At 37.4% G+C, this 27,644-nt stretch overlaps 1 protein-coding gene across 4 annotated transcripts in view; it reads left to right on the forward strand.

Annotated features, from left to right (window-relative positions):
* Positions 1-27,644, forward strand: part of SPIRE1 (spire type actin nucleation factor 1) — a 130,788-nt gene that overhangs the window by 29,324 nt on the left and 73,820 nt on the right. For all 4 annotated transcript variants that reach the window (XM_083874747.1, XM_083874749.1, XM_083874746.1 and 1 more), the window contains exon 3: positions 25,026-25,259. In XM_083874747.1, coding sequence (XP_083730873.1) covers positions 25,026-25,259 — 234 coding nt within the window. The remainder of the gene's footprint in view (positions 1-25,025; positions 25,260-27,644) is intronic.

Here is a 27,644-nt window from a genome sequence, read left to right on the forward strand (position 1 = left end):
TGTGCCATTCTGGCTCTTCTGACTAGATGCTGCTATATTGCAAATATAGAAATTTCATTAAAAACAAGAACCTAATATATCCATTTATTATATTAAAAAATATTTTTGGACCAAAGTATCTACAGATTGAACACTGACTGAAGCTGTGAACTAGGGAGATTGAGTAGGGTATGAATTGACATGTAGATATATTTTCAGCAGCTGTTTTACAAAGGGAACCTCTCTTCAGCATAACTGAATAATTTCCTAATTGATGTGGAATGGGCAGAAGTTCCCCAGCCAATGATTCGTAGTTGAGATTCTTCCATCCTGAGCTGACTGATGTATTTAGGCTGCCTTCAAGGCAGTGAAGCAGAGATTGCAATGCTTTGAATTTGAGCATGCAGTTTTTCCAGAAAGAAGGTTCTTAGAAAAACCTCAAATATGCATATATTTTTTTAAATTTATGTATCTGATGCTACCATCTATATAGTGTGTATATATATGTGTGTGTATAGTAATATCTGATATAAAAGGACCACCTTAGTTGTATAAATGGTTGATATCTCAGTCTGGCACATAACTAACTCTTGGTTCAATGACTGTCTTGCAGTGTGTTTCAGTGCTTGAGCAGGAGTTGTGAGTCTGTCTTGCTGAAAGAATATGACTACCAGTTTCCAAACAGAAAACACAAAACTTAGGACTTGTAGCCACAAGGAATACCTGGCTCTTTATTTCAGCCTGCTTGAGCTGACAGACATGCCCAAAACTAATGGTGTATCTTAAAAGTCAAAAATTGTCACACCAAGCATGAAGCTTCTTTTTCTTCTGTTAGCAGCAGAATGGGAAAGTGGAAAATCTCACCACACTGCAGGTCTTACATGAAATTCTGCAAGATAAATAAATTTTTAAGAGAATTATGGCCTTCTATAAATAAATTTTGTCTGCCTTTTAGGAGGAAAGGCAGAAATATTTTTTAGAATATTGCTGTCTCATCAGAACAATAGAAACATTCTATTTCTTAAGTCTCATGACATCTTGCATACTCAGTGTGGAGACTTTGGTCATTATAACTGCCTGAAGCTCTACTAAGCACAGAATCATAAACATGTAGATAGAAGGGACATTTAAAAATCTTGTATAATTCTCCCTTCTACATAAAAGCAGAAAAAAAGTCCTTGTAATTTTTGCCATCATCTTTCACCCACTAGATGGTTTCTTCATAGAAAAGTAGTTGATTTGCTTGTTTATTCCTGTTGACTTTCTTGTTTATTCCTGTGCTTCTCCTCTCTGTTCTTGCTCTTCCTACCAAGGACGAAGAATAATCCTCACAGCTAAAAATAATTAAAAAAAGGAGTGGTAATAAGGAATGTGAATTCTTATCTTTTGCTTTCTAGGTGGTGCCTTTCATGCCTTTGGGTAAATGTAAGGCAGTAGATCAATCACTTCAGCTGTAAATATTCTATCCTGTCGATAATATTTTTTACTTCTTGAAATCCTTTGGGTGCAATAAAGAGCTACCTGGTCTCTGCCTGAGGAAACAAAGTCAAAAACTAGCTAAGATTAAATTTAGGAAAGGTTTAATGTGAAAACTGGAATGATTAATGGTTTTGGAAGAATAGCGCATTTCTCTTTGTATTTCTGCTTTTATTTTGTATGCTATATTAGGTAAATTGCTTGAAAAATTGTGAGTTTACTACATGTGATGAGAACACAGTGCAGCAAGCCTGGTTTTTGTAATACTGAATGTTTTGGCCTTGCTTAGTTAATTACTGGGAAAGTATTATAATGGTAATGGCTACTAAATCTGCTCATTTTGGGTGGGATTTGAGGGCTGTTTAAAACCAGCTTAGTGTTTCTAGGAGCGAGAATGTTGATAGTGGGATAGTGTGAGTTGGGCTTTTTACTTCTTTATTATTTTCCTCCCTATCACTTATAATACTGGTGTGAAATGTATATAGAGCCTCCCTAGAAAATCTGCAGCCATTAAAGCAGAAGTTACATAATGATTACTATGGGAATAATAAATCTGAAGTGAAGAAAAGCAGTAGTATGAAAGCAAAGCATTTGAAATTGGGTCAGGCTTTAGAAAACTCTTTTTCTCCCTCAGAAATTCTTAAGTTTGAATCCTTTAATTTCTTCCCTAAAGCCCCAAGCCTTTTAGGATTCCTGGGGTTTGGTTTTTGGTTTTTATTTACTGGAATTTAAGAGCTGAAAAAATCCCCACTTTAAAATGAACAAGCAAGAAAATCCCTAAACTTTGTTGCTCAACTCAGGAATTGTAATTGTAAGGAACAGACTAAATTGCATGAGTCTTTGATGAAATCATAAAAACTGGTAGCTAATATTTCAAGTGCAATTACGAACATGTCTCAAGACAGAACAGGTTTTAGTAGAAATATGACCAGATAGTTTTCTACCTATTGTGCTACAGTCCTCATCATTCATCTTAAACCACTATCAGTGTATTTTCAGGGTTTGTCTTTACATTTACACTAAAGAGTTTTCAATGCAAGTTTTGTTGAAGTCCCAAGGAATGTCTAGAACAGATATTCATCTGATACAACTAAAGTATACCATACTATCATAAGAAAACATAATATTTTAGGGGAAAAAAAGGCAGAAGAGGTAGCCATTTTATGCTACAAAAATTGACATAAAGAGCAGCAAAATAATGTGTTTGTGATGAAGCCTCATCTTCTTGGGGGTGCAGAAATCAGGGCATTTTTTATTAACCACTTCTGGGTCATATGCAGAAAGTCAATCTTCATCTGGCAAAGTCAGAATATACTGGCATAGTTTCTGCTTTTAACAAATAATATTTTTGTGATGCTGATACCGTCTGACTGTTCTGGTGGAAACCTCTAATGCATTCCGTAATTACTGAAAAGAGAGGATGACCTGGATTTTACAATATGAATTTATGTATTTCAGAGAGTTAGCTCTGTCAAACAGCAGCACTTCTGTGAGTCAATTAAATTAATTGTTCAGATGAGGAAAACCTTATCAAATTAGTCAATATTAATCTTTTTGTTAAAGTAACTACCTGATTCAGGAATTCTGAATATACCAGAGTCTTCCTAGCTTTGTTTCTCATTATATCTAGTTTATTTCTAGTTGCTGTCCTACCAATATGATACGGTGCCATCCCATCTTCTGTTGAAGTTGAATGTTTTCAAGTTGGGATTCTTCCTTTGGGATCAAGAAGGATATATTTATGTTTGGTACTGCCCAGCAGGCAGCTGAATCAGATGGGACAAAAAGAGTTACTGTGTCAGAAGTGGCTTCTGGATCTTACAGATTTTTAGTGACTTTTAGTTCTTTGGTATGCTTGGTCTTTCCAAGGACCAAATTATAATTTAGCACAGTGTTTTGAGATTCTGTATAGTACATTGCTATCATCTGGACACTTAAAATACTAGTAGAAAAATATACAGGCATCTGCTGCTTATATTTATTATTAAATAAAAGGAGAGAGACTTTAAATCAGTGATTATTTTCACACTATTTGATATAAACTGTACTTTTAAGATTGTAGAAATTAGTTTATACATTATGAATTGTCATGTGTAAATTTTAAAACAGATTGCCAGGAGAATTCTTTTTTCTCTGTTAGCCAGACCAAACACCAATCCCATAACCAGCTTTATTCCAAAATAGCCATACATAAATATGTAATGACTTTGATATTTTCATTAAAATAACACATAACAATAACACCTATGCCATAAAAGAGATAATAATACTGCATGCACCTGTGCATGAATTTGTGCCCATGGCAAGATTCCACCTTAAGAAAAGATGAAGCCTAATAAATACTGTCATATAAATAAAGTCTTGAAGACTTGGGTTTTAAGTGACAGGCTTTATTTTTTTAGTCATAAACGTGTGACGATTAATCACCGTATTTCTAGAAAAAGGAAATTCCTCATTTCTGTATTTGCTGCAGTTGAGGTTGTGGCCATCAGTACGATTGCTTTAGGCAAACTGCTGCTTCCTTTGCAACTACAACATGAAAATTTAAAGAGAAATGTTTGCTTAAAAATCTCCTAATAGAACCATTAGGTTGGAAGGGGCCTCTGTTCAGCTCTCAGGGCAGTGTAAGTTACTCAAGGCTTTTTGTCTAGTTGGGTTTTAAAAACCTCCAAGGACAGTGGTTCCATAGCATCTCTGGATAGCCAGTTCCAGGGCTTCATTGTCCTCCAGGTGTTTTTTTTTTTTTTTTTTTTTTTTTTTTTTTTTTTTTTTTGTTTGGTTGATCTGTTTGGTTGGTCGTTTTGTTTTTGTTTTTTTAAATTATATCTAATCTGAACTTTTCCTGTTTCACTTTATTTTCATGGTCTTTTTTTCCCCACACTGTGCAGTGCAATGAAGAGCCTGGCTCTGTCTTCTCCATGGCTACTTTGCAGGTATCAGCAGGCTGTGCTTCACTCCCACAGAAAAATTTTCTCTTTTCCAGCCTTGAAGAGGGCCAGACCCATCTACTTGTCCTCTAATGGTGGCAAGTGCTCTGGTACCCAACCATTCTAAAATAAAGGAAAAAAGGACAGTCTCATCCAGAGATTATTTTCCTTGTCTTTTTAGTTCTTGGGGTTTTATGATTTTTTAAAAAAGCATACTTTTCAAGAAATTGTGTTTTAAGGGACTGTGAAACACTGAAGGGCAAATTAGAGCAGAGGCTGTGAGAGAAGCATTGGAAAGGAACACCTCAGAACTTTGTGAAGTTGAACAGAAAAGAAACAGCCTATTCACAGCCAAACCCATGTCTAAGGAGCAAACTGCTTTGAAATGTGGCCTTACAGAGGCGTAAGAACCTCATTATGATACAGATACAGGGTATTTTAATGATTGAAAGTGAAATCAGAATGAGGAGGTGATTTAAGCTTTTGAACCATGCAGTATAATAGGCTGTCCCATATTATCTGATTATCTGTTGTTAGCAGGCAAGTAAATTTTTTTTCTGTAGACTTTCTTGGGTTGCTTTGTCAAGGTTTTGTTTAAATGAGCTCTGAGAAGTGGAGACATGTGAGATACATCAATAGTTTTGAAATAATGCTCATGGAAACAGCATGTCATGTTGTGAAAGCAGAATGTTTGAAAGGAACATATTCTGCAGGAAGGTCTGTGTGCTTTTAAAAATGAAAGATCTTTATAATTCATTTTTCTGGCAGTTATTCTGATATTGTGTTCATCCTTTGTTTTGAATTCTTTAAACTGACAATGTTCAAGATGTTCTTGGGATTTACTGTTTTTTAGCATAGAGACAAAGTAGTAGAGGTACTTTTGATACCAAAAATTCTTCTTTACATGAACAAAAAAATCCTTGGTGCTGGTTAAAAGTTAACCAAGTTTTCTCTAATCCTTTATTTTTTTGAAAGCAAAGATGGGGAAAAAATCCTTTTGTGATGCTTTCTTTAACTTTCTTTCTTCCTGCTTGTAAAAATGGGCCTTTGTATTCTTGACCTTTCTGCCCTTGCAGGCACAGAGCAGAATTTCTGTGCTGCTGCTCAGTGTGGTGTTTACTAACAAACTCTCTCACTGAAAGCCTCCAAGAAATCCTCTTTGGTGCTGTCTGTTTGGTATACTCGTAACATTAAGTTCAAGTGATATTTTTTATCAGGCAGAATATTTGCATATCTATCCATCTATCTATATATATCTATATGTATCTCCAAAATCACTTTATCTTATTACTGTGCACCCTAATCTAAAAAAAAAAAAAAATCTGCAATATTTTAAATATTTTAAACAGCTCTGAGTGGTAAAGGACATAACAAATCATCTTAGCCTTTTTTTCCTAGCAATTGCTGGCAAAAATGTTTGAAATGGTGTTGAAATGGAATCCTGCAGAATATTTTGACCTAAATAGGTACACAGTAAAAGCATGTGCAAAAAAATAAACCATTCTGCTTTAACAGATATCATTTCAGCTTGCTGGTAATGCTTGTGTTGACTGAAATGTATCTTTCTCCTCATATATCTACAGAGAGGTGTTAAAAGTTCATGTTCATCCATGATCTTAAGAGCTGATTTTAACAAAAATTACATCTTACAAGTTCTTAGAAATAATTTTTCCTTTGGTCCCTGTATGATATCATTAATTTGAAAGAGCAATAGAATTTTAAAGGTTCCTATTTTAACAGGCACTATGATGGTTCCTTTTAAAAACCCAGACAAAAAAGAAAACACCAAGAACAGCAGTATGTTAGATGTATTAGCTATGAACTCCCTGATTCTAGAGACTTATGAATTGGCTAAGGGTTTCATTTCTAAAATGTAATTACTGTGTTCCAAGTGATTATTTTTTCCCACTTAATTTCATGTAATACCTTTGCAAGTCACATTTCACAATTATGTTCAAACTATGGTTGAACTTACCATTTGTGTAATGACACTGTAAAACACTTGTAAAGAAGACTTGCTATAATTAAGCATTAAAAAAGCTTAAGCTGATTTTCACAAGCTCTGTGCAACCGACCTAATGCTCGAAACTTGTAGGTGGTACTAGCAGTTGGTAGTCATGAAAAGCTTGCATCATTTCTTTAAATTAATTAGTTCCAATTTAAAGCGAGCTGCTAACGAATGGCGATGATCTGATACCTTGTACTGTTGGGGCTCCCAACCCCTTCCACTTGGCTGCTCCTTTGGCTGTAGTTAATGGTCTTGGAGAGGGGCTGAAGCATGGTGCCTGCAGCTCACTGTTGCATGGCTAAGAGGCCACATGGAGGGAGCAAATGCCAGTTGTACTCTGTGGAAGGAGTCCTTAGTGCCATGCCCACGCCCTGTGCTGTGCTCCCGGCCGTGGCATCCTGGGTGAGGCTCCAAATCAGGCTCCTGTGTTCAAAGCCCTAAATGGGCTCAGACAGCCTTATCACAAAGGCTGCCTGTCTCCTCCACACTAGCTTCTCCCAAAGAAATCAAACTACTGAAGTGCACCTTTGGGCTCTACTTTGGGAAATACCCAGGCACTAGACAGAAGGTCGAACATCCTATGGTCATCAGAAAAAGGCAAACCTATTTTATTTCTGGGTTTGCTTTTTTAAAAACAATTATTCCCCTAACAGTTATGGTGTAAAATTGCTTCTTGTAATAAGCTTCCAGAGCAAATAGAATTGATTCAACTCTTTTGAAATAAGCAGCTTAGCTTCAAAGCCATAGTAGGGGATAGACAGGAAAGTGGTTTAGTGCTGCTGTAGGTTGTTGTGTAGGCTTGTGTGTGCCTGTGCTCTCACACATGTGCATACCCTGTGGGCACAGTCAAAACATCTGTGAGGTGGGCTATGCACTCATATATTTTAAATATCATTTTGAAGGTAGATCTTAGTGTGCTACTATTTCTTCACACACATGTTTAAGAAAGCAAAAGCTTATTAGGGATGTACATTCAGGAGTTCACAAACTGAGAATGCCCATAATTGGTGGTGTTGGCTTTGCAAGAGCAGTTTGGTTCCTTTCAGTGTTTGCGTCATCCTTCAGGTTTTCCCCAGGATTTTTACTAAGTCATCCTATGTTATAATTGCAGTATTCAAATCAAATTTCAAAGAAGGGTTGACTCTGTCATGGGCTTTGCCATTATATTAATTACTGTAATTTTAAAAGGTTTCACAAATGTATTTTCATAATATGCTTTCATTTTATTGTACAGATAATCTAATTTTAGATGTCCCATTTTGAATACCTAGAATTCAATTTTCAGAGTACTTAACACAATACAGCACTTGAAGTTTTGAGCATGCAGCTTTCACTGATTTTGTTCCATTTCAGCACCCGAGGTTCAGTGCCTCCGTCATTCTGACTTAAGTGACAACTGATGGAAAAGAGGGGTATAAAATCTAGAGATGAGCAAGCAGGTCTTGTGGATATTTATAAAGGTCTGCTGTGACTAAATGGTAGAAGATTTTATTAAAGCTAAAAAAGTCATTCCTGAAACCAAAGCCATGAACACCCAGGTATGTTTTAAGTCAGTCTTCCAATCAATGAAGACTGAAGTTTTACCAGCAAAAAGTTGCCTGAGCTTAACACAATACACCTTTGTTCTTCCCATTAGGGGATGAAACAGGGTGAAGAATGGGTTGAAAAGCACAGGGGTGGATGAAAGACAGGCCACGCAGTTTTGAAGTGTTTTTGGATAGAAATATCAGGGAGACTGCTAAGGATAAACCAGTCCATGAGGAAGGCAGCAGCCTTATATTGGCTTAGTCTTTGGGTTGGAATTTTATAAGTATCTTTATAGTAATGCTTTGACATAGTTCATTTTTGGTTAGCACCCAAACCATCCTTTCTTACTTCTTGCTTTGCCAAAATAAAACTATGCTCTCATGCATGAATCAGTGTTGTCAGAATCATCACAATAGGAAATCTCTTCTGCTCGTATAACAAAGATTTTCATGTGTCGTGACAAGGCATTCTGCTTTCTGAAAACTTAACCTTCATAACAATGATCTTGCATCAGTTACTAGAAATACCCTTGCTGAATCCTGATCTGTGTATTCTTTTAAAAATGAAATTAATAAAGTGTCCTGGCAGGGGGTTGCTTCATTGCCCCTTGCCTGGTTCGCGCTATGCCAAAGGCATAAATTACATATGTTTTTCTGTTTGCTTGGTTCTCATTAAATCTGTTCAGTGTCTGTAATTAACAGTAACAGCAAGAGATTCAACAGACTATTTTTTGTCCTTTAAAATTTCAAGATGCCCCCTTTTATTATTTCATTTTTCTGGGGGTAGCTCTGAAAAAAGACATCTGTTATCTGAAACTAAAGTTAGAGATCTGACAAGGCCTGTGGGTTCAGGGACGGGAGAGGGAAGGAAGAAAGACAGAGACAAGCCTGTGTAGCCAACACAAACTTTCTTTCTGTTTCCCTTTGCTCTTTGTTGGAATAGGATACTCGGGAGGCACTAAAGCTTTCTCTTCTCTTTAACTGCATTTATCTGAACTCCGCCAGAGTTCAGGTTACAACCAGCTCGAGATATCTGACCTTGACAGCCCCAGGCCCTGCAGAACAGGTGTAGACCACCTGAGATTGCATCTCACAGGCCGGGCATTGTGAGATAACTACAATAACTACTTGTAATGTAGATTTGTGCATCAATGCGGCTTTGTGAGTCGTCCTCATTAGAAGTCTTTACAGTCTCTTGTAATGTAGATTCAGCCTGGCAAACTGTTGAAGGTGATGTTGGACAAACGCTGATCTGCTCAGAAATTAACTCCCCTTTTGAGTAAATGCTCATTTGAGACAGGTCTTTGTGATAAAATGGCTTAAAGTACTGCATCCACTTGTGTTCCCAATGCCATTTGTTTTTAGGACACGTATCACAGTGAATGGCTGTATTTTCAGGTGCATTTCACACAGGTTATCAGTTTTCGTTTGGCTTTTCCATCCTTTCTTTTCCCACAGAGACCCAGCAGTGCAGTTTTACAGAAGTGTGAGAGGTTGTATGAGGTGTAAGTTATCCTTAAGCATTTTATGCATCCTATTTCCTTGCAGTTCCCTTTCCCACTCCTGATTCTGATCCCTCAAAAGCTGCCTTACTGTTACCACATGGGCAGGTTTATTGAGATGACACATTTCCTATAGGAAGCAGGTTATCTCAGCTGAGGGACATACAGGTAAAAATGTAGGTGTTTTGTCTCTGTGGGATTTTACCCTATTGCAACATCTGTTGTATAAAGCAGAGAATTTTTGAAAAGCAGAGTGATCAGACACTGTGAGATGACATTGAAAAATATTATCTCATGTCCAAATTAATCTGATATTTGTTGTCATGAAGCAAGTACTTATTATTGTTTGAATATTTTTGCCCCACTATCACATATCACATCATATTGTATCATATCATGACTAATGTGTTTTAATCAAGCGTGCCACTTCATCTTAATAGCTCTTTTCATATGCTTCCTTTCCTTTATAAGGCTTTGAGTGTCATGGTTTCATTTTGCAGAAGATCAAGGAAAAACTTTGAGAATTTAGCTGCAGTCCTTGTTTGGCTTTCTTTGAGAAGCTGCTGTTCTCTCAGTTGCCAATTGAAAAGTGTTAAGTAATTTATCCTCGGGGTGGAGAGACAGACTAGATTTGGTGAGTTCAGAGAATCCAGAATCCCTCTGGCCTTCCCAAATCCCTTTTTTGAGGTACTCGAAGATGTAAGCATCTTCTGGTTGTAGAAATGGCCAAGTTATAGTGAATCCATTGTCCTGCTTCACTCCCATCTCGCAGTCCCTGCTCAGCAGAGGGGGACTAAGCAGAGAGAACATCCCTGATTGGAAAACTGGGTACTACACAGGTGAGAAGAATGTTATATGGGAATGGTGTGATTGTAATTATAGTACCTTATTCACAGGATGTTGTTAATATCGAGCATTTAACTACAGCTTTTTTGTGTCCATATTTCATTATCTGTAGTCCCACTGAAATTGGACTCGAAGTAAGAAACATAGATGTCATAAAAGAAGAGAAATAGAGTGCTGAGCAATGTGTATATATGCTGCTATTTATTTTAAAAAACCCCCAACATTTGTCATGAGTATTAGACTACACATTAGTTTTTTAGTTTCTTTTATTTAACTTAGGTTAACATATCCATGGCCTAGTCTATGTAGGATGTTTTTCACAAAGGGTAAAGAAAAGTGGGTAGCAGGTGTAAATTCGAACTGCAGTATAGGTTTATTATTTCACCTTTTAATATCCAAAGCTCCAAATTATATTTTAGATCTATTACATTATGGGGGTTATTACATTCCCCTGGTAATTCTACACTGATGGTAATTACTTGCAGTTTCACAATATTGTTGTAGCAAGAAAAAAAAATCTAAGTGTATCTGAGCTGCCCAACTAAAACCACAGCTTTTTTCTTACAGAATTTGGCTCAAGATAATGGCTGCTGTTGTTCTTTCTGTATTGGCTTAATAGTTTTCTGGTTATTTTACAAGTTTTAAGTTGTGTTTTAGTCTTGCATTCAGAGGTATTTATGATATTTCAGTCTCAGCTCAGTCTTTTGCATTAACAAATAGCATTTTGCAAATCTGTAGAGCAACAAAGTTTATGTTGAGGACCCCATGTCCCTGGAATACATATTTATTTCAGCTGAGCTCTCTTCTGAGAGCCTTAGGCTGAGTGTGCCATCAGCAAAATGAGTGCCTTAGGTGAGCTTTTGGATTTCATCTTCTGTTTTAGCTTCATCCAAAAGGAGCCCCATTCTGCACAGCACCAATGCTGCAAGCCAGAAGCTCAGGGAGGGATTATGGGGAGGTTCACTTCAAAAGTACTATTCTGATCAGTCACAGTAAACATTAAGGTGAGATCCCTAAGGAAGAAGGTCAGTCAAAAATCTGTTTTATTAAGGTTAACAAAAGCCCATTTTTCTGGAAAAATGAAGTGCTTCATTACCCCCTAGCAGCTCTGGGTGCTCTATCCAAGCTTGTGCTTCCTCACTTTAGCAGCCCACAGTAAGCCTGAAAACATCATTCTGCTTGGTAGCACGTTCACCACAAGATGGGTGATGAATGCAGAAACAGGGTGGTTTCTGTGCAGTTACAATTTGTATGCAGTTGCTTCTTAGTGAGTTGTAGAAGAGAAAGATTTTTTTTTTTTTTTTAACAGATCCAGTGTATTTTTTAATGCTATAGCCCAAAAATGTGACTGAGCAAGACACGTAAGAATGGGCCCTTGGTAACAAATATTGCAAAATTGGTAAATCGGTAGCACACCTGATAGGTCTGATAGTTATCACAAGTTTCCTCTCCTAGGTTTAATGGCTGCTGTTCCTTAGAAAACACTGACAAGTGATCCGTTGTGAACAGCTTAATGGTAATATTCAACCATCTTTAAAAAAACCCACCTCTTTGGAAAAGAATAAAATACTCCAATAGAGAATTAACTGGAAATTTCATAGCAGGATGAGGTATGTTTGGAGGAAGCATCTGTAAATCGGTCCAGAAAAATTAGCTGCAGTCAAATGACTAGAGGGATGTGGGCAAATATCACATATGCTCTGAGAATATTAAGGCTTGCCTTCAGTTAAAAGTTCCTTCGGAATTGTTACTGCCTGCATCTGTGATGGCTGCTGGCAATTCTGCCTAACTCAGATTTCATGGAGTGTTCCCATAAGAGCAGCAACTACCGAAGTCTTTGCTCACTGGAGGAAGTTTCTCCCTGAGGCCATGCTTTCTAGTCAGCAGTAGTCCATAGTTTGTGGTGTACCTTATGCATAAGGGAAAAAAAAAAATTAGGTTTTTTTGTACAAGTTTCTAGGTTAGACACACAGTCTCACTGGTTGGTCAGTTCATAGTGTTTTAGTGAGAGATGTGTTTAAAATTATTATAAACATTATTCATTCCCATCTAAAAATAGAGAGCTTTCTAGGACAGAGAAAAGCTTAATTTCTTCTGGTAGAACACTTTTATTGCCTTAATTAGATAAGGGCAGTGAACAGGGAAGGTTATCTTTCTAGTCTGCTTCTTCCTTTGCACCTGGGCTTTGTTGGAATGTCACATATTACTCCATAAAAACACCTTTGAGCATAACGGAAAAATCCTTAGAAACTTCATTTTAAGGGATTTTATTTAATGCAGTTCAAAGAAAAATCTAAAAAAAGACATTGTATTTGGAGTGTTTTACTCCATTTTTAAATCTCTTTAACATTATTAGAGTTCTCTTACTAATAAATCTTAGTTTAAAATACTATTATGATTTGAGTTAGACTATTTTATTGTGCTTGGATTTTGGGTGACTTGATTCATTTTAATATAATAGTTTTAAAAGAACCAAATATTTCTTCTTTTAATTTCCTTTTTTTTTTTAAATCTTAACTATACAAAGCAAACCCTCCTACTTTTGCCTAGGTAGCTGAACCTACTCATCTTAGCTATACCTATCATAATAAGTATTTGGTAAAAATCATGGTTCATGGGTTAAAAATAGAATTTAGGGAAGACTACTAAGATAGAAAAACAGAAAAATTGTTAGAGGAAGGATTGCATTATACCAAGCATTTTATCAAAATATATTAAATAGTTCTGGCAAACAATCATGCAGTCACTCCTTGTTAAGGCTAATTCTAGCTCTTCCAGTTAAAGCAGATGTTTCTTTCATGGGTAGGAATAGATCTGAAGTTTCTGCTGTGCTGTGCTTTCTTTTGCCCTAAAGCCAGCACTGATGTCTGGTAGCACAGGATGCATCTGTGCAGCAGAGAGTTGGGGTTTGGGTTTGTTGGGGTTTTTAGTTGGGCTTTTTTTCCCTAAGCTGGTCAGGGGAATATGAATTTTCCCAGCCAGGTCAGTTTTCTGAGCTGTCAGACCGCACTGCAGCACAAACCCTGTGATGTTGGCAGGGGGTACGTGGGGCAGGGAGGATGACACCCACCCACTCCTCTGGTTTGGCAAGTAAGAGATATTCCTTACAAGCAGAATTTTCTGAAATTGTGTCATTGCAGATTGTCTGACACTTCCTCACCAAAGACTCCTCGCCCTAGGGAAGTGTTGCCTTTGACTAATGTAACATTTACATGTCGCTGCCTGTTTGGTGCAAATGATCCCTGCAAAGGGGTTAATCAAAAGAAAATAAAACCAGATTCTGCTATCACTCTCTGCTTCAGAATTCACAGATATAAATTGTTCGGTGGCACTTGAAATACTGAATGTTTGAGTCCCTGGAGGTAGTTGAGTAGATGCTCTTTCAAACTGATTTAATTGAAGATCTTTCATTCCTTCAAGAGTATTGATGACTGTGCTCATTTAGTCAGGGAAATCTAGGCATCTGTTTGTAATACAATGATATTTTTCTTTTGTTCTTAATTTCTTAAACTTTTGGGAGGCTACAAAATAAAAGAACAAGAGAAAAAGCTTCTCTCTTTTTTAGAATCAAATGGATATCTCTCCAATCTAAGGACATTACTTTTAAGTAACTGGTTTCTTGGCTAGGCAGGAATGTTTTTGCTATTCCAGAACTAGGTTTCCTATAGAAGTCCAGCAGAATTTAATGTTTATCTTTAATGGACCTTCTGACTGTTATGTTGTTGTATGGTGGTTGGGTTTTTTGTGATGTTTTGGTTTTTAGTTGTTTTGTTGTTGGGGATGTTTTTGTTTGGTTTTAATTTTTTTTTATTCCCTCTAGGAAAACTTTTCCACTTGTTAGAGAATTATCTGAAGAAACAACTCTTTTTTCATTTTTATTGGTCTAGTAATTGCCAGACAATTTCTGTTTGAGCTGTAATATGAACGGTCATGCTGTGTGTGTTAGAAAAGGTGTTCCCAAAAGGGTATGTGGATATGGTAGAGTTTGTAAAATGTTAAAATCTTGAAGGATATTAAAAATAATTAGGGATTCTTAATTAAATTAAGGAGCAAAATTTAAAGCCACAGTGTCAAAAATAATTAAAACCTTGCTTTCCCCCCCATTTCTTAAGCTTCCAAGACATTAATTCTCTAGAGTGTAGCCTGGTAGGTAAAATTACATTGGTGTAACAAGACAAAGGGATGGTGCTGTCAGAATTTATTTCCTGTGAAGTTTAGAACACTCTGATATTCTAACCTTAGTAACTGTTTTCTCTGGCTACCTGTGCTACTTACATTTAAATAAACCACTCTTACATCTTGCTTTATATTCTCAAAGAAAAGCAGCTTTATGTGTTGCATTGCACCCAGCTGATAAGCCTAACCATTAGCCTCAGGCATGTACTTTTCTTCATTTATCCTTCCTCCAGTTTATTGGGAACAAAAGTCATATGGAAAACGGGATGATTAGAAGCACTTCCAGCTGTGTTTAAGTCTGTGTGCATGTCATGCAGAAATATAATTTAGACTTGCACAGCACTTCTTATCCAAAGCTTTGAAAATGGGTCAATATCCTCGTATAGCAGGTGGTAAAATTGTTATAGAGGAGGGGAAATGACCAGTGGGAGGTTTCACAGGGAAGAGTGATGGGGAAAACCCCACAGGACAGACCTCCAGTCCCATATATTTCCTACATTTTAAACTAGCTCCAGTACTGTGGAAGAGGTAATGCCTGTGCTTTGCCATGTGTTTAGGAAGGGAAGTGCGGCTTATTTTGCTGGGAAGGTTGGGGGTGTAAAGACGGGACTAAATTTAGGATTTGAAGTCTTTGGCTGTTTTGTGTCACAAAAATTATGGGGGCAATTGTATTCTGACTTCGAGGTGCTGTGACAACACTTACCTGGACATTATAAACCCTTAATTTTAGTTTATATTTTACCTCAAAAGTGTGATATTTTCAAAAAATCAAGAAACTCACCACCATATGAATATAATTCCTTGATTTACTTTTTCTGGGTAGGGATCTCTTTTTGTCATTTAAAGGGTAATAATGTGGTTAGAAAGACAGGGTAATATTGCAGCATTATTATTTTAATTTCCAAAACATAAGAAATCCAAAGGGATTTCTAATCCCTGTACACCTGAGCTCAGCTCTGTTCTTTACAAGCCAGTGAGGAAGCTTTGGGGAGCTTGTTGTGAATCCTTGATCCAGGGGTGAATTGTGTAGGATTGCATTAGAGCTCTATGGATGTGACAGATCGCTCTGTCCTGGTGGTCTCCCTTCCCCTTGCTACCATGTTACCTCGAATACACACCTTTCCCTACCTCTCTTTTCCTTGGGCTGAGCACAGGAGAGTGGCTTCTACAGGAACTTTAGCACATGCATTAACAAGGTCTCAGCATGGGAAAAACTCAGCATTACCTCTTTTAGGCTTAAATTTATGAGACTCTCAAGTTTCCCAGGCAGTGTAAAATGCACCGAATGGAGCAGATAATTTTATTACAGGTTTTTGAGGCAGTAAATCTATTTAGTTGATATGCATATAGCTTTTTTTGGTGTGTTTTTTGTTCCCAAGTACTTGTGTGTCTTATACAGATGGAAGTGTTGGAATTAATCCCTCTCCACCAATTGTTGGGTATCTAGTAACTTGGCTGCCACCTAAGCAGCTAAATAAGTTTTCTGCATAATATCTGTATTCTATTTGAAGGTCAGGTGCTGGGCATTGGAGAAGATTTGGCTGTGTGATGGAGGTTTCTGCAGAGAGCCAGTCAGGAATGCTTTGGTTTTGTTTTAGTTTTTGGAAGTTGGTTTTGTTGTTGTTGTTTGCTTTTTTTTTTTCAATCTAACCATAAAATCCATATGATTTTTTTTTTTAATAGCGTAACACTTCTGACCTGTGACTGAACGCAAACCCATGCTATCATCACTGTACTGGAATACATAGATATTGTCATTATTGGCAGAGAGCAGTAAAGCAATGCTCAGCAATTTGTAATCCAGGAATATGGATGTTCCATTAAGGATAATAAACTGTCACAGTTCAGCACTTTGATGACTTTGACAGCTGGCAGGTGATGGAATATCTTGTGCCTCGGTACTTCATGCCTGAGGTTGTAAACTGTATGCTTTATGTATCAATAGCTTTTATCTGGGATAGAGGTGTGTCTTAGTATGTATTTCTTCTGTGGCAATTTCATTGTTCAGAAGGAAAGAGAAATCTGTGAGTGACATTTCATAATGGATTCTCTGGAGTTTTTGGCCCTAAGAGCAGGTGTTGAGCTTTTTGCTGAGTTTCAGCCACACATTCTGTTGCTCTTTGGTGGAGGGCAAGTCAGCCTTCCATACTATGATTGTATCTGAATTTCGAACCTGAAAAAAATAATACCCATACCAAGTCTTTTTATAGGTAAATAATTTGTCACCAGTGCCTACTTGTGCTTTTTTGAACTATTTTAGCAAATACCAGTCTTTCCAATAAGGCCATTATGAGAACTTGAAGGTAATTTTGCAGTAGCTCCCCTCACTTTTTACTGAAATATTTTACGTTCACTTAGGCATTCAGTTTTGGACAAGTACTTGAGGGATCCAAATGCCTGTGTCCAGTGTTGCTTTTCATGGGGAAGAGGGCATGGAAGAATATGCATAAAAGCAGGAACTTTGCAGAGGCTTTGTCAGCCTGCTGTAATATTTTGCATGACATACTCAGAGATCATACATGACCTAAATGACTAATGTATCTGGCCTATTAGTAATTCCTTGGATTATCATGATAGTCCATGTGAAAATTCACATGCTTCATAATCAAGGCATGTCCTTATGTCAGCTATGGCTGAGTGACCTTCCACAAGACAGTGGAGGTAGCTGTGCGTGGGTTGTCTTAGGTGGCTACGTGATAAATGCAACATCCCATAGACATCTTTGAAGTTTCTCCTTTTTGGCATGGATGGAAAAGACAACCTTCTTATGGGTGGTTTTGTGACTTGCCATGAACTGCTTGTACCTCCAAGACAAGCAGTGTTAAGTTAGTATTGCTTTGTGTGGGTTAATGAATACTCCAGGCACTAGAAAGGAGCAGCACATACCTGCCTTCTTTTGTGGCACATCACTTTGAAAAGGACTGGTTGAGTGGTTACACTTGGGCTCCTTTCTTGACATACTTGATTTTATGCATGGAATCTTGGCATTAAGACAATTTACTAACAAGAAAATTCTGTTAGGAGGCAGAAAGCCGTATTTTTTCAGGAATGGAGGAAGATAAGTTTGAGGAAAGCTAAAGTCAAACCAGAAGAGTTGTCATGTTCCCCACTCTATGTGAACTTGTTCAGGTGCTTCATCTGTCTCTGTGAAGTTCGTCAGCTGTGAAATGCAGGCATAGCCCTGACAAAGATGATGAAACCAGCCTAACTTAGTCTGTTGTGAGCTGCTGCTGGAAAGCTTATAAGATATACATGGAAATGTAAAACTTGAACTAATCAAGAATTTGTATTTAAAAGAATAGCTTTCATTGCCCTGATATTTTGTTTGCTTGGCTTTTGTAGTCATTAATTTTGGTGAAAATAAGTGTGAGAAAGTTATTGACTCAGAGGAGAACAAATGGTTTATATTGCAGCAGGTGTTTACTCACTTTAATTTTTGGATTAATTAAATGGGGGCCAAGCCTATAGCAGGCAGCTGTAATGGTTGACACTAAAGCCATGGGGAAGGCTGAAAAATTCATGCAAACTGACTCTTGGAGTAAAGTAGTTGAACTCTGTAGATGTTTTGAATAAAAGTGGCATTGATTTTGCATTGCTTCATGACTGCATGACTGCTGTGAATTTAACTCAATCAAAACTCCAGTAAGCTCTTTGTTATCTTCTATATCTTGTCTGACAGACCATAGGCAGGTGTGCAGTGTCAGCCAAACTTAAACCAGTCACACACGAATTCTCAGGATCAGAGCTACTGAACTAGTCTTGCTCTCCTTTGTACCACTTTTCCTTGAGCTGCTTACTTCTCTCCCTCACTGCAAAATCTTTAGCTGCAGTTAATCTGATACTCTCATGTAATTTAAATAAAACTTTATTCAGAAGGCTGATGTGACAAATGGTAATTTCTGTCTCCTACACAGTTTGAACCAACTGGTGTTTCTGTGGCCTGGTTTTGTTTTTGGGAGCCAACTGAAGTCTTTGCTCCTTCTTTTTCCTCACCTGGGGTGTTCACCTGATTGCTTTCTATTTCTATTAAAAATTATATGTATATGTTTAGCTATTTTTTATCAAATAGAATTAAAAAAAAAAAAAAAGACAACAGAAGTAGAATAGAAGTTTGTGGCATTATTGGATTTTCTGTCTTTAACTTAGGATAAAAAACATATTCTCCTTATTTAAATGGCATCAGGATATCATAACCTGCATTTGAAATCTGATATGAATAGAAGTGTATTTTAGAACTTTCAAATGACTTTCACCATCTAGGTTACTCGATTATTGCATCTAATTCTTTTACTGAAGCTTCAGCCATTGCTGGAGTCTCCACAGTTAAATTAGAGAACTTAATTTTATTTTTTCCCTGGGTATTAACTGTCACTATGGTGAAATTCCTTCAAGTTGAATCAAGTTTTTAGTAACAGAGTAATGATTTGTCATGATCTTGGGGATTATAATATCTGAGCAAAGGCTGGAAGAAAATTGACAGTTTTGTTTCAGTGTTTAAAATAAAACACTGCAGATAAAATGTAAATTGAGACTGATACAATAGGAAAAAATTCTGCTTTCATTTATGCTAATAAATTATAGTTCTCCTGAGATAATGTCTATAGTGCACTTTTAACAACTAAAACCCACACTTATAATTATCAGAACCTTTGAATAAGTTGAAGAGTTGTATTACACTTGATCCTTAATGAACTTATAGCTACATTACTCCTAGAGGCAACTGTGTCCAACAACATTTAACTGGTTCAATTTTCTCGTACTCCAAGGAGAATAAACCAAAACAAACAAGCAAAAAAATCTAACATGTCCTTTGTATGCTTTAGGCTTGTTTTGTGCCTTTGATCAAAAGTTCTTGCACTGAATCTCTTTAACACACACCTGAATAGTACAAAGAATTCAGTAAGTAGGTCTGTCTGCCCACTTAGTGCATTCAAAGACTCAGGATATAAAACCATTTTGAAAAAGATCTCTGAATATGGTAGAGAAATTTTCCTAACTCTGAATATATCTAAACCAGACTGAATATAATTAAAAAAGATTTATTTAATTTTGTCTCATACTTATTTTCTGTTAGACCTGGCATACTCTGATTTTCTTCGCTTTCATTACTGCTTTGACTTAAAAAGCAAGGCTCATTATATTGCAGAAAGAAGTACCTTGTTAGTTCAGTATCAAACCAACCCAGTAGTTAAATAATTCTGTATCTTATGTCTATATTCTTTGGAAATGAATGATTCATTTAATTCATTGGTGGTAGTCCAAATCTCTGCTGCTTTCCTGGAAGCACTTAAAAGTTTTTTCACTGTTCCCATTTGACAGTCTGTCGCACGTTGCTCTAATTTAGTGAAGGTCGTCTTTAAATTTAGCAGTGTCCCCTGCCATTATACCTGGGAAATGCTACCCCATTTGCACTTGGGAATGCTCTGGTGAAAACTACATTAATGTGCCCACGGTGTGCAGTGACAGCAGCACACCTCTCATAGCGTCCTATTTAGACATGCTCTTCCATGGGGTGCTCCAGGGAGTTATGTAGGGCACCTCGGGATGAGCTAAATAACCAAAAAACTGTACATGGAGTTATCCTAACCCTTTATTTATCCTAACCTTCCTAAAAGCCTGGTCTTTTTCAGTTCCAGAATTGAATGCTGAAGAAAGAACGAATTACTTTGTTAACAAATGGAAATGAGACCCAGAGCAAAAGCTTTCACACTCTGTCACCTAGCTCGGGAGGAACAAATTTGTTTTACATAATATTTTAACATGCCAGTCTTTTGGCCCGTATTACAGAAATTGAGCACAAAAACTTGTGTGTCTTCTAGTATGTCATAGAAAATAAGATACCTAACTCTTGACTTCAAGGGTGTCTGTGTCTACGTTTATACCATGGTGTGGTGTCAGAAGCATCGTGTGGAGCTCCTGGCAGGCTTAATTTAAAGTCAACATTAGGACAGGTTGGTCTTTACAGATTGACTAAGTGCTGTTTAATACCATGGGTGATGGCAGAGTTGGTGATGGAGAGGAGCTCTGCCCTAAGGAGTGCCAGCCCTGAATTCTCAGCACTCTTACCATGAGGCGGAATGGTTCTCCTTCAGTAAGTGTGTTGGAGATCTGGGTAAAATACGTAAGCACTTAAAAATAATTATTGCACTGCACATTTGAATAAAAAAATAATTAGAATTCATAGAACAGCCGTAGTAATGCAAATATTGTTGTGGCTGGTGGCCATATCTGACGTCCCTATGGGAAAGTTCAAAGTTAGTTTACTCACATTAGGAGCTGGAGCTTTACAGCATCTTTAATCCAAATTTAGGGACACAAAACTTGAGTGGCTTTTGGACGAAGGGAACTTCAGAGGGGGACAGGTATTTGAGCTGAAAAACAGTCCTTTGCTGCTGTAAGTACAAGGTTGTCCTTAGGCTTTGTTTAAAAATTGAGGCAGGCCTCGGAAGAGGATGAAAGCTCAGACAGTGCCCCATTGTGTGTGCCCTGAGATGTGGATTCTGCCTGTTCTTATCTGTGCTTCAGCAGGAATCAGGGAGATGTGTATGTTGAGGGAAAAAAGGCTTTTTCTCAAAGTGAAGTACTTGCAATAATTGTGCTTTTGCAAGTATTGAACCTCTGGTTCCTGTACAAAGGCTGTATATTTGAAGAGTTCAAGAATGTTAAATTGGCAGAGTTCATTGGAAGAGCATATGAAGGTCATATGGAAAACCTAAAACACTAATAAACCCCTGTCCAAGAGGCATGCCTTAATAGGTTGGAGGAAGGTATATGGAATGGAAAGTTCTGGGCAGTGTTTGTGTATGAAAAGAATCTGAGTAATTTGAGTTTTGTTTTTGCCACATGTGTAAAAGAAGTTTGTAGATATTGTTTTTACGTAGTTTTTAAAGTTAAAGTGTTCCAGCAACTTTATCACAATGTATTATAAAGACACCATATGAGACCAGAATGGTGTAGAAACTGCAGGAATGTTCACAGTGGGACAAAATTACTCTTTCACTAATGATTTCAGCACAGTAAAGTACAAGTTCAGTCTGTGGGAAGCGTTTGTGTGTTGGGGGTCTGAAGCCATGACTTTCAAAAGAACTTGATAAGAAGGTGTAAATATTAATGCAGACTTCCTTATTTATTTTTTAAGTTTATTTACCACTGATTGATTTCTAGAGGTCAGGTCCTTTGCTAAAATTTAAATCAATCAGGAACAAATGTGTTCTAAAATTCAAAGTGCAGCTCTTTATTTTTTTTTACCTAAGTTGAGCTGCATTACTTATCATTAGTGACGACACTTATTTCAGTGTTTTGAAGTTGTTTTGGGGTATCAGTGTGCAACTTTGTGGTTTAAAAAAAGCTTTGCTAGGTTCATTCTTACCCTTTTTTTTCTTAATATATTCTCTGTTTTTACATATAATTGAAAACTATATCAGTACTTGTCACTTTTTAGGTGCCAGAACTTTTTATTTTGTGCTAAATTGTTCAACAGTAGAGTTCAGAACATGTGATTTCTTTGTAAATAATTGATGTTTTAAAAAAGAAAATTAAAAGTGACCATCCCTGACTATCCAACTCAAAACCCCCTCTTATTTATCAATTAATCCATTCAGCTGTGAAAAGCTTTTCCTTTTTTTTGTTTGTATTTGATTTGTATTACAGGCAAAGTGACAGCACCAGTACATTGAAGCAGCAATCAGTTGACTCGTATATTCTGCTTCTAGTCATGTAGACCTAAAAGTTTTATTTGTATGAAGTTGCATTAGCAGTTTTATGCATGGAAAGACGCGTTGACAATTCTGTGACTTTTGTTTGATATTCATATGGCAATTTTGGGGTTTACAGGATCCTTGGTAAACTGATCCTGCTGAAAGCGCTGAATGTTTTCAGTTTCAATATGAGTCAAAGCAAAGTTACTTAGTTGAGTTGTTTGCTGCTTTGTCTTTCAGCAAGAAGAATCTGTGATATAGATAGACAATGAGTAAATATGGTTTTGATCATGTCTCCGAAATAAGGAGCTGAGAGTCTGAACTACAGCTCTGACTTGGTGCTGCTACGCATTTTCTTCTTGTGTCAGCTTTGCATGTATTATGAAATCTGTTAATAGTACATAAAAACGCACAAACCATATTACTGAGCTGCAAAAGCCCCACTGCTGATACATCAAAGAAAGCAGCAGCTGCTGTCATCCAGTTTTAGCCACGGTGCTTTTGAATGCCTTAATCCTCTTCCCAAACAGAAGAAGGCAGAGAGAGTGCACTTTCTTTATCAATCCCCTCTTCTATTTTTTTGAAGTTTTGGTAGCAAAATCCAGAAGCTGTGTTCAGCAGCCATTACAGCATGGCACAAGACATCATTTTCTTTGCATCTGATCTGGACATTTCAGTCTTCATGTGTGCTAAGCCCTTTCAAATGTACTTTTTATTAAAGTTAGAAATTGTTCACTTTGTATTTATTCCCAGGTGCTCAGAGTATCAAAGTGGTTTTTCAGTTATACTTCATTTTCATTTCTGTTTCCTTCAAACTGGTATTCTTTGTTCCCTTTTAGTTGCTGAAGGGGTGTATCTTGGGATTCTACTCAGAACCCGAGTTACAGGAACTGTGTCTACCTTAGGAATTAATATATTATTTTACTTTGTGTGACTTCCACATTTTCACATTATGCTTTTTTTAACAATACAAGTTTTACAAGACAGTTACTACAAAATAGCTTCCCTAAGAAGTAAGCAAGATATATTACAAATATAAGTTTAGTCTATTAGAGCTGTTTTTAAGGTCTGTATGGTGCAGTGTCCTGTCTCCAAAGTGGGTCATGGCCGAAGTCAGGGGAAGGGTATGAGAACTGAGCAAGAAGGCAGTGATGCTTCCCTGACATACTTTTCTGTTTGAACAGCACTTCCCAAGTCAGAAGCTGTTCTTTGAACTGAAAAACACATACAGGTTTTTCTTCTTCACTAATCTGCCTAATCACTTTCCCCAACTGCATTTTTTAATAAATATGTATAAACACATTTCAAGGGAATAGCATGTGCAAAATTTTTCTATTGAACCAAGTTACCAAAATTATTGGAAATAAATTATAAAAGAATGTGTTTCATGTATTGGATTTTAAATTTGTTTTTTGTTTATTAGCCACTGTCTTGCAAAGTGAATTTGCACTGCAAAGTAATCCCGACAGAGGAGTGAAGTACACAAGTGTAAAGCTGTCAGACTACAGCAATCATTATATCGTCTGTCTAGATAAACGAATGGGAAATGATTTTAAGTGTTTGCTAACCTCCAGCCTCTCAGACCAAAAATACTTTGTTGTGCTGAAATAAGTAAGCAGCTAGAGTAAAATCTAATACTTTCAGAATCCCTTTGTGTTGTCCTATTTACCCAAACAGAATTTCAAAACACTGCAGTAAAAAGTGTGTCGACCAGGATCATACCAAAAGGCAGATTAGAGAAAATGGCATTTGATGACAAGGTTTGGTATATTTAGAAATGCTCCTGTTATTAAAGCTGCTGCTGTGCCAACTACTCCTACACTGGAGTATGGTAATTTGTGTGACATGCTATCTATCCCAACACACAAGGAAGATCAGAGATTACATGCAATAACTCCAGTCCTACTTCCGTTGTCAGACAAGGATCTTCCAGCAGTGACATTACCTTCTTGTGGTTTACTATTGCAATCCCATTTCCCCTTTCCTCTTCATTAATACTCATTTTAAATTCCTCAGTTTGAAATGACATCTATTTACATCTTTAAAATTCCAGAAGCTTCGGTATTGCTCATAAGGAAAATAATTAATGCCAAGAGAGAAAATGTGCATTTAGCGTTGTGGGATGTTCATGACAATCTTTTCGTAGCTCACACCAAGTAAGAAGTCATTGGTTTGCTTTGCTCTTGACAGAGCACAAATAAGAAGCCTCAATTCAATGAAAATTTGAGGTACTACCTCGTCACTATGGAATACAGTTGATGGTAGTTTCAGTGGCATATCTGTGCCTCCACAGGTGTGCAACAGGCAGAGGAGTTCTTGTGGGCTGCTGTCCCAGTGCTCGGTGAGTAATACTGGGACATCCACAGCTGTGTCCAGACACCGCTCAGGTCCATGAAGAGACACAAACTGAAGGGCAGTTTCCAAGTGTCATTAAGCTGTGGGAGGAAGAAGGCATCTCATGTTAGTTTATTCTTTCTTTTAATTTCTTCCTACCTACCCCACACAAAAAGATCATGTGTGTGTAATATAGTCTTACAAAGTAAAATAATGTTACTTTGAGGTTTGCAATATCATGAGGAAAAAGGGAAAATAACCTTAATAGGTCCTGCTTTGTTTTTAAATGATGAATTTTAATTTCAAACATTGAAATAAGAAAGCTGTAGGTATGGGGTATGATCTGCTCTTGCTTGTTCTATGCTGTATTATTTAAGTGCTTACTCAAGTGCTACTACAGATATTATTGGATCATTTTTCTCATTGATTTTGATATTTATTGCCCTGTCAGTTGCTGAGTTTGTTATACAAACATCAGAAAAGGTTGTTCCTCGCTTGACCTATTCATTCATAAAAATAGCATTAATATATATTTCTTTTTTTTGTTTTTACAGGTTATTGAATCACTAGGGATTATTATATATAAAGCCCTGGACTATGGTTTGAAGGAAAATGAAGAGCGGGAATTAAGTCCTCCACTGGAGCAGCTTATTGACTACATGACTAATGCCACAGAAACAGATGGGAGTAGGGATGAAGGATATGATGCTCTGGATGAAGGAGTGGAGGATGATGATGATGACAAAGAGGAAATTGTGGCCATTCACTCCTATAAAGATGTCATGAAGGTACAGTAGTGGGCAGTTTATATGATAGTTCTGTCAGTGAGAAAATCATCTCTGGTTTTTGTGTTTTATTATTCTATGCAATACTGGCTGTGTCATTTTCTGATTTCCCTGGTCCTTTTATATGGTTAGCTGGTGAAAATGACACACAGTAGGTTTGACAGCAGGCAACAGAAAATCCATTATCAACTTTAGCATTGGATGTGCCATTAATATCACAATCTGATTTAATCCCTGTGCTGGATAGTCAGCCTTCCAGTGTAAGCATCTGTTGAATTGCTTTGTGTACTCTTGGATTCTTCATGGTGTGTTTCAATTAATTCACCTTTTCATTAGCAGGTTATTAGTGTAATTATTTCTTATCAGTTCCTTGGCTTGCCACCCTCCTCTCCTGAAGCACAGGAGTGCTTTTATGAGAGTAGCTTACTTGTATGGAGTGAGTCAAGACACAGTATTTCACTGGTGATCATTATGGTTGCAGTGCTTGACCTGAGTTGTGAAATTACGAAATATAGCTTATGAATTTTAATTGTGACAAGTTCTTTAATGTTATCTGGGCTACTGTGAATAATCATTTAAACGTATTATCCTGTTTTCTACAGAGTAATCTGTGCATGTTTTAGAGCCCAGTGAGCTCTTATTACAAACAGAGGCATTGATAAACATGGATTTAAAAAAATGTGTAATTGATTTAACTCATAAATAATCTGAGAATTTAGTACAGGTTGGAAAACATTATGCTAACTTGTACCAGGGGATTGGGCCATCTATAGTGCTTCTTCACAAATGCAAATCATACCTAGGGAGCAGGAGCTTAGTGCACCACAGAAATTCAGTGTCATGGTGGAAGCTGAGACGAAATAGCCCATCAGAACACATTAACACTCAGAAAAGAGACCCCACTACATAGCTTCAGTTCTGCTGTGTTAACAGTAGAGAGAAACTCTTAGGAGTCTGGAGAGAGAGTAACTTTGAGATGCCTTTGCGTGCTCCTTGCATCAGAAGTAATGCTAAATGCTTAATGCCTTTGTTTTGCCTCCCTCCTTCAGAGAAGCAGGGGCCAGGGAGAGAAATGAATAAAATGATCTTCTGCTGCCCTGTGATGGGAGGGCCTGGCTGGCTGAAGTGCTCTGCCCTTCAAGCCCTGCCACTGCCAGCCGTGCTGAGTTGCTTGTGCAGGTGCTTTGCTCTCTCCTCCCTCTGCCTCTCCCTGACACCCAGTCAGTCACCTGCTCCAGAGGGGCCAGCAGCACCCTGCTCAGCCCCCATGCAAGCTGCTCCTGACAGTCTAGAGGAAGTGTAGATTGATGGGATACAATTCTCCCTTCTCCTGGTTTGGCAAAATGCTGTGGATTGGTGACTGTACAAGTTAGATTATTAAGTGAAAGTTTTGCTTAGGGCAGATGCAGACAAGACCTTTGTATACACAGAGCTGAAGGCAGCGGCTTCATGGAAGTGATTCTTTTGCAAGTTCTTTACTTGATTTCTGTAAACAATAAAAGACAAATTTGGAAAACTTTGCTGAACTCCTTTACATACACTGGTATAGAGATCCCTGAAATACGAAAGCGATAAGAAAATTCAACAGGTTTCAATAGTTAAGGCCATGGAATGGCCATGGAATTTTCATCTGGCTTTGTTAATATCTCTGCTAGTCTGAGGTACCTGCCTGTTTATATGTTCTAAAATCAGCATCTTACATTTTATTTCTTCATCATATTTTGTTAATAATTTTATATCATTCTGGACACGTACTGCTTCTGTAACTTCATCTTAGTAAACTGAAGGTCAGCTGTCATTTGTACTTCATCCAAACTTTTACTCCTCCATCCCTTGGAATTCTCTTTTATTTCTGTTGTTGTTTTTGCCTAAATTAAGTGCTGCGGGCTGAACTCTGCAAATTACCTTTATTCCCTACTCAGTTTTCTTACTGCATTGACAGTAGAATGGAAGCATCATTCTGCCATATTTTTGACATGTTTTGACATGAGTGCACATTTGCAAGTTTTTTTTTTTAATACCTTTTTAGGGGTAAGACCATCTTTTGCATGTGGCTTTCTCTTATTTCCCACTCACCCCCCCCACCCCTCCTCCAGCCCCAGCAGTGGTTAAATGTTAGAGGCTACACCCTTATTTACCCAGTGACTGTTTCACAACACTAGTGTGTGGTCTTGTGACCATGAGGCTCAATTATTTTAAGTCCCTCCTGGCAAGACTCACTGTGAAGCTTTTTCCTCCACAGTTTGTAATGAATGCTGAAGCAGGTTTGCTTGTTGAATTCAGAACTGTTGTTCTTGCCTCCCCTGCATTCTCTACATCATAAGCTTGGAAAATGGTAGAGATGGCCTTTGTGCTACTAATACTGGTTTTTAAGGTTTTTAACTATGT

The sequence above is a fragment of the Zosterops lateralis genome (assembly GCF_965231275.1).
Source record: "Zosterops lateralis genome assembly, chromosome: 1".
Lineage (NCBI taxonomy): Eukaryota > Metazoa > Chordata > Aves > Passeriformes > Zosteropidae > Zosterops > Zosterops lateralis.